Below are 8,633 nucleotides of genomic sequence, written 5' to 3' on the forward strand. Positions count from 1 at the left end.
AGAGAGAGAGAGAGAAGTTGTTAAAAGTGTCAAATGCAACAGATAAGTTAGATGCAGAATGCAAAAAGGCCATCATATTTGGCCATTAACAGATTGTTGGTAACTTTAGTGTTCTGTAAATTTATAATCACCTTTCTGGGGAGATTGTGTATTGGGAAAGAAGGGAGGTATTCTGTGAGGAATGGTGGTGATTTAAACAGGTAGTATTTCCCTAGACTGATGATCATTTATGTTAAAGTGTTATAAATATGAACCATTCTTTAAGCTAATTGCATCTAGATAAATGGAAACATTGCAAAACAGTATGATATAGATGATAGCAGCAGGCCCAAGAATCAGGAACTCCTGGGTTCCTGCCCCACCTCTGACACACATTATCTGTGTGATCAGAAGCAAGTCACTCAGCACCTCAGGCAAATCTCTAGAACTGTAAGTTACAGATGGTTTGTCAATCTGCATTAGTACAAGGAATTTATGTGCCAGGAGTTCCCTTCAGGCTTGATTTCCAGGCTTGATACCTCTCCCACCATTATTAACTAATTTCTATTTGTTTATCTATTTGGCAATCCCAAGTTTATATTCAATATGACGAGTTTAGAGTTTATTTTAGTTCACTGAGCTTCTTTCACTTTCTCCACAGCACCAGGATTCTTGTGGTGATAAGAGTGCTAGTCTGGGGTCAGAAGCCTTGGATTCTAGACTTGGCACTGCAGCTAAAGAGCCATGTGACCTTAAGGAAGTCATTTAATTATTGGGTCTCAGTTTACTTATTATAATAATTAGGGATTTAGATTTTATGACTTCTAAGTCCCCTTCCAGATCATTATGACTCAACAAAGTCCAGTTTACATTTGGGACATAGGTTGTGATTTCCTCTGACACGAAGACAGCTATAGAATACTCGTTTAGGTCACTGAGATTTCCTCAGCTTCTATACCTGCTGGTATGGAAAGAGTTGGCGTTACAACCCCTAACAGCTACCCTTATAGACACTTATTACTGTTCTTCTCTCCTCACTTTGGGGTTCCGAGTAGCCTACAATTCTGGGAAAGTGAAAAGCCAGCCAATCTATTCTCTTCCACTCCAAGATCACCTAAGTGGTTCACTTGTCAGCAATAAGTCATTTCAGATTTGCTTAGGCTCTCTCAAGCTTTTGTCTCCCAAGCAAAGGACTTCATCTATGCAATGAGCAAAACAGGTACATTCCTAGTACTGTTCTATTTTAAACTTCCCACTTTCATTATCACTTTCGTAGCCCATGGGATCAGAGCGGATGGAGATGCGTAAACGGCAGATGGCAGTGCCCCAGGAGACAACAGACTGTACTCCAGGCCAGCACGAAGTGGGGAATAGAGCATCTAATGCCTGTTGCTTCTGTTGGTGCTGTTGTTGTAGCTGCTCGTGGTATGTTTTTCAGCTTCTTCACTCACACCACTTGGGTTATAGCACCCCAGAATAGAGCAAATTCATATGGCTTAATTTAATTGAATAAGTCTTTACAAACACCTGGTACATGCCTAACTGGTACTAGGTATGATGAAGGTTACCAAAAAAAAATAGATTAGATTCTTACCATCAAGGGGCTTACATTCTACCCTGACATGTAAGGAGATAAAATTTGTATATGTGAAACAATTGAAGAACAATATGAGATCATATACAATCAAATGCAAAATCTTGTTACAAACATGAAGTGCTGGGTGAGGACAGGAAGGAAAGAAACAGATCAGTGTGGCCTGGAGGTGGCAAAGAAGACCTCATGGAGGAAAGAGAATGCCAAAGGCTGTGTTTCTCTTTTTTTCCCTCTCATTAAAATAAATTCAGAAGTAAGCTATAGGGGCAGCTAGGTGGCACAATGGATAGAAAACTGGCCCAGGAGTCAGGAGGACCTGAGTTCAAATTTGACTTCAGACACTTGACATTTACTAGCTGTGTGACCCTGTGCAACTCACTTAACCCCATTGCCTAGAAAGAGAAAAAAAACAGAACTATTTAAAATGGGGATAGAAAAGCACCCAAGATCTATAATAAAGGGCCTTATGTTGATGGATACTGTGTCATCGATAGAGAGATCTATAGTCTTGGTTGGAATTTTGGATAGAGTTAAGCAGAATCATTTTGTTACCATTAAAGTTCTGGAGAAATTGCAGACTATATTCTAGAATTATAGGAAAATTAAATTGAACTTTGAAATCCTGAATATAGTGCTGTGCTAATAAAAATTTTGCAAGCTTTTAAGTACTAAGTAGATACAAAGCAGTTACATATAATTACTGAATATTCCTCAACTCATTCAATTTAGTAGGATCCAATTTATAGCACTATCCTGTAGAATCTTAGAGATGATATACCTGGGGTGGGGAACCTGTGGCCTCAAGTCCACCTGTGGCCCTCTAAGTCCTCAAGTGCTGCCCTTTGACTGAATCTAAACTTCACAGAACAAATTTGGATTCAGTCAAAAGACTGCACTTGAAAACCTATAGGGCCACAGGTGGTCTCAAGGCTGCAAGTTCCCCACCCCTGACTAACTCTCTCATTTTATAGAGGAGGAAACAGACCCAAAAAGATAAAGTGACTTTCCCAAGGCCACACATTGGAATCTAGATCCTCTAGGCTCCAAATCCAGTAATCATTCCAATATCCCACACTGACAACATGTTCCTACTGAGACTTGTTTTGACTGTTTTTATATGACAGAGAAGTAGCCAGTTCAGCCAGTTTAATTAAAAGTTCTGCATATTCAGCAAAAAAAGTCAAATGTACTGTTTTTCGTAACAGAAATACATGTGTGTAGATATATATAAAAATATCTATGTGTGTATTGTGTAGATATATACATGTGTGTATATACTGTTTATATATGTATACACATGTGTATGTGTGTATGTATAGTTGACCTAACCAGAATTACTGTGTGAATGTTCTGGTGGTGTGTAGTATGAGGCAAATTTGAAATATGAGTGAATCCAAAATTTAAAAATGGCTAGAGGATGTGATGTTCTTCAATTAGTTCACATACGTAATGTCATAGTTCTAAAGATACGATTTCATCAAATATGCCATTACTTAACAGTGCATTCACAAATCCCTTACAATAACTCCAAAACATCAAAGAATAAAGTTGAATGAATGTCAAACCAAAAGATAGGCTGAGCAGAAGTATAGAAATGCATTCATTTATAAATGAAATACTCCTAACATATTGTTCTTATAGAATAATGGAAATCTGAGAAAATCTTATCCTATTGTGTCTTTCCCATGTACCACTTCATAGGAAAACATTAATATTTATGATGCATCTAATGGAGAAAAGCCATTTTCTTTAAAATGTCAGTAGCACATCAACATAATAGATGCTACTTCACAGTCTGATTTCTTTCTTATAAAATGTTAGCACTTATTTGAAAAACAAACCAGGAGAACCTAAAAGTATTTTTTAATCAAAATGTTGACATTGAAAGTTTTAGTAACTGAGTTAAAAGAATTAGCTAAGCTTCCTTCTTTTAAATGCAGCATTATTCACTTCAGGATTAAAGTTGAGTGGAACCATAGTAATTACTTTTAGTGGAGGTGGAAAGAAATAACGTGGAAGAAGTTTCTATTATCGTGGAAGAGAATGCCATATTTTTAAATATAGTCTCAAAGCACTGGTTCCAGGTACCAAGGTTCTCACTGGGCTGTATAGTGCAATATGCTTATGTTTTCAGAATATGACAAAGTGAATGGAGGGTCAGCTTCAGTTAGGACAACCTGAGTCTAAGGCCCTCCTCTGACATAACTGGCTATGTGACCCTGAGCAAGTCACTTATGTACTTGCATGCCCCAGACAACTCTCTAAAACTATAAGTTACAACACAGTTATTGATAGAAAGAAGGTGTTTTCTCATTGTGAAGTCTCTGTACTGGTGAATTCACAGGTCTAAACAAACAAACAAAAAATTTGTGTCTATAGCCATATTTTAGGATTATAAACATTGATTTAGAGTTCGAAGTGACCTTAGATACCATAATTACATCTATAATTTAGTAATATGACATAAAATTTACATGTCCCTATTCAATCCTGTGTGAAGACTAAATAATTAGCTTTTAAAATATCTTTTTGTTATATTAGGCCCTCTTTATTTTTAAACAAAATTACATGAGTTCAAGTGTCAAACATAATTAAGGATTCTTATTGCAGATTTACTTATCCAATATTGCTCTACTTCGAAAGTGGGCTGGATTTCTGTTGAGGCACACAATATAATGTTGCTCATTATTATAGATTCAGAATTCCTAGGAGCCAATTTATGTAAACCACATCTCCACTCTATACAGCAAAAAGTTGATCTGGCAGATTATAAAGTTGATACTAGCCTATCTCTCAATATCCCTTCATAATGGGATTCCAAGCATATATGAAGGGCTGAGTAAATCACAGAGCACTGAATCTCAATTCATATTATCCTTATGTCATCAACAGATATAACAGTAATTTAATCCACTATTGGATATTTATTGATATTATATATTGATATTTACTTATTAGAATACAAATATTTGTAAGACACTACAGTGGAGGATGGCAGAAGATTATAAGTAGTAATACTCCCATAAAACAATTCAAGGCAGTAGAATGTAAAACAAATCTTTAGAAAGCTTGACAAGACACAAAGCTAAACTAGGACATGGAGGACAGTTCAGTAGGAGATCACTGCTTTGCCTGTATAAGGCCTAAGAGTTCAATCCCTGGCCAGGGCTTGCTTTCAAATAAGCTAGGTGGCATGGTAAAGGAGGTTTAGAGACAAGAAAACCTGAATTCCAATCCTGCCTCAAATATTTACTAGCTGTGTTATCCTGGATAAACCATGTAATCTATATCAGCCCATTTCCTCACCTGTAAAATGGGGGAGGGGAAGGGGAAGGAAGAAAGAGGGAGGGAGTTGAATTTGATAGTCTTTAAAGTCCCTTCCAGTTTTGTTTATAATTCAATAATCTTTTGTGTCTTCCCAAAAAAGCATTAATAGATTAAACTGGCAGGAAGATAATCAGAAAATAAGAAAAAAATTGTCAATATTTTTATAACTTTTTTTCATCCTCAACGACAGAAGCAAATAACCACTTCTCAGATGCTGAACTGGGAATTTGGAGGTATGGGTTGAATCAGATGGCTATTGAATTCCCTTTTAGCTCTGAAATTTTGTGATTCTATGTGTCTTTTCACAAGATACAGTCTGAGGAAGTACAACATTTGGACCCTAACATCCTAACCCCTGATGAATTATACAAAAAAATCAAATTAGGACTTAAAAAACAAGATCAAGAAGAAAGACTTGACCAGATCAGCTACCACAAAGGTAACCCATGCTGTGGAAAACACAATCTTAAAGCATTTGGGATCATTTTGCATGATATTTCTGGGAAGGAAAAACATCAAAAGAATGAAAAAAAAGTATGATGTAACCCCAACAAGGCACCTATAACTACCAACCCTTATGCCTATTTCTCTTATTTTTAGAATCTCTTCATGAGAATGTTCTCAAAGGTGTTTTTGATAAAAATATAAGAAGGGAAGCCATTTGCAAGTGATTCTCTATAAACGACATCTTTACAATTACACAAATGACTGAAAGATGCAGCGAATACAAGATACCCCTTGTGTTTATTATTTGTTGATTAGACACAGTCTGTCTGTCACTCAGTTAACAAACACCTACTATATGCCAGGCACTGTGCTCACCAGTGGGGATACAAAGAAAGGCAAAAACAGTCCCTTCCCTCATGGAACACGCATTCTAACGAGGGAGACAATATGAGAGCAACTATATACGTACAAGTAAGATATACACAGGAATGCACACTATGTAACCTTAAAAGTTCTCTTCTAACCTCACATATGCTAAGATTATACTCCTTGATAAATGGAACAACAGATAACAATTTTCTGATTACTAATTTAAAACAAAGCATAAAACAAGGAGCTGTATGCTCATCAAATATAACAAATGTAGAGTCCAAATAAAAGAGGAATTCCTTAAAGGTAAGGCCCTCCCAGTTCTGATGTTTGTGATTTATATTGTACTGATTGTATTATGCAGCAGAAAATTACAGGGTTTCTTCAAAGAGATTCATGAATACTCAAAGGAGATCTGCTGGAAAATCCATGCATGAGGGGCAGCTAGTGGTGCAGTGAATAGAACTCTGGCCTTGGAGTCAGGAGGACCTGAGTTCAAATCGAGCCTCAGACACAACACTTATTAGCTGTGTGACCCTGCGCAAGTCACTTAACCCCTATTGCCTCAGCAAAAAAAGGAAAAAAATTCATACGTGAAAGATAAGGGATGAAAAATACCTATTGTTCATATTATGGCAGTTGGATGGCCACAGTAAATAGTTGATCCATCACAATACATATCTGGGACAGACACACATAAAATACAAATTCCTCAGCTTGTCATTTAAAGCTTTTCATAATCTAACTCCAGCTTACCTTTCCATTTTTATTTTGCATTATTCCTTTTTACACATTGGACCTTCCAGCTAAACAGGCATATTTGCACTTCCCTGAATTCAGTATTTCATATCCCAACTCTTGGCCATTGCCCAAGTGAGCTGTTCCCCATGTACTTCTTTCTCACTGTGGCCTCTCAGAAACATTACCTTTCTTCATAGCTAAACTCATACTTCCCTGACCTGCACAACTATATCACCACCACCACCATTTCTAAGTACTTTCTCCTGCCTCAAATTATCTTACACTTATTTACCTGTAAGCATTGTATCCCTCCAGTAGAATAGAAGTTCTGGGGTCAGTTTTTCATTTTTGTCATTGTATCCTGACTACCTGATACTGGTACTTAATAAATGTTTGTTTAACTGAATTGAATGGGGCCCAAAATTGGGTAGAAAGAAGAGAGCAGAAGGAATTGCAGGATGAGAAATTGCCCAATGCTCAGAATGAGCCAAAGCAAACCATCAGTGCAAAAATGCATATTTTTAATATTTATGTTTTCCCAATGGTATTTGTATGGTTGCAAATCTTGAAATATAATAATCTCCAAAAATAAGAGGCGTAACCTACTAAAGGAGTATACATACATATGGTGGGCACAAGTAAGAAATGGCATAAGATATGTATGTATACATATAGAGAGATGGAAAGAAAGAGACAGACACAGATTAAAAGCAGAGAGAGCTAGAGAGACAGAGAGCACTGGGGAAATTTATGAATGGAAAAGGTGGGCCAGCATGTGGTGGGAAGAAATGATAACAGTCAGATGGCCCAAGTGCTGCACTGGTATCTACAGAACATAAAAAGACTTGGAGGAATACTCAAACATTTAGTTTCTTGTCTGCAGAAGACCTGTGAGAGAATAATCTATGGGAGAACATAAACAATAACCACCCAAGTTAAGAAAACAAGGATGGATTGTGACATGCCCTGATGGAAGGGAGAGTTGTGCTAATGAGGTCACAGATCAATTGAGGTATCAGGGTATGCCAAGTGGAATACTGTCCTTGCAAAGGCAGAATGACTGAATTTTTAATAACCATATAAACCATACAAACTAGAAGACATTAGAGACACAGTAAATGCTATTTAGGTGTATAAAATATTTAACTTTGGCATTTTACTCTTTGTGACACTCCTTATAACATGGAAGACCTTTTGTGGACCTGTCTTATTTATATTCATATATTCTCACCACCAGCCCCTACCCCACTACCTAGTACAATGCTCTGTATATAATGGGTGCTTAATAAATATTTGTTGAATTGAATAATTCAGTGATTTTCTTTTCCCTCTATCCTTCCTCTTTGTACACACCCTCACTGTCTTTTAACGAGACCCAAACCAATCATGGCTCTCTCTTCTCTCCTTTGCCACCTACATATCTGTTACCCAGTTCTGTTTCTTTCTCAGCAATATTTCTCAAATCTACCCCTTCCATTTAATTACTACAGACACAATCTAGTTGAAAACCTTTTAACTGTTCTTACTGACTCTAGCCTCTTTCCCCACTATCCTACACAAAAGAGTAAGAAAGAAGAGAGTGAGTGGTGAGGACTAGAGGCTATGGAGATCAGGTTACTTTTGCAAGAAACTTAATAGCGAAGAGAAAAAGATGATGTAATAGCTAGAGGGGAACAGACGGATCAAGGGAAGTTTTGTTTTGTTTCTGGTGCTTTTTTTTTTTAAGATGAGGGAGATTTAAACTTATTTTATGAAATTGAGTGAAAACCCATAGAGGACATGATTAAACCTGTATAAGCAGGAATGATTGTTGGATCACGGTCCTGGAGGAGCCGGTGGAGATTGGAATGTAGGGCACAGTTAGAGGAATTAGCTTTAGCAAGTAGTAGGGATGTCTCTTCTTATCCTTTTCTTCTGTGAACAGAGGCATGGGGAATGAGTAATGACTCTGGGAAGTTGTGAGGAATAAAGGGGTCAAGGGAGCACGTGGTGGACAGTCTTAATTATTTCAATGACACAGATTAGTACCTGCTTTAAATGTGAAGCTTGGGTGTGTAGTTGGGTATTTAAGGAGATATCACAAAGTTGAGAAAGATTGCCGTATATTCCCTTACACCAACACGATTTCTTGGCCGTAGCCATAATTCTTTTCTTTTATTACTTAGCACTGCCCAGC

The 8,633-nt window shown here is 37.1% G+C and overlaps 1 protein-coding gene across 2 annotated transcripts in view; it reads left to right on the forward strand.

The window, feature by feature from the left end:
- Positions 1-8,633, forward strand: part of LOC114054242 (regulator of G-protein signaling 20-like) — a 126,395-nt gene that overhangs the window by 95,978 nt on the left and 21,784 nt on the right. For both annotated transcript variants that reach the window (XM_027877420.1, XM_027877421.1), the window contains one exon: positions 1,256-1,404. In XM_027877420.1, the coding sequence (XP_027733221.1) occupies positions 1,256-1,404 (149 nt within the window). The remainder of the gene's footprint in view (positions 1-1,255; positions 1,405-8,633) is intronic.

This window comes from Vombatus ursinus, unplaced genomic scaffold (genome assembly GCF_900497805.2).
Source record: "Vombatus ursinus unplaced genomic scaffold, bare-nosed wombat genome assembly UNPS02014812.1, whole genome shotgun sequence".
Lineage (NCBI taxonomy): Eukaryota > Metazoa > Chordata > Mammalia > Diprotodontia > Vombatidae > Vombatus > Vombatus ursinus.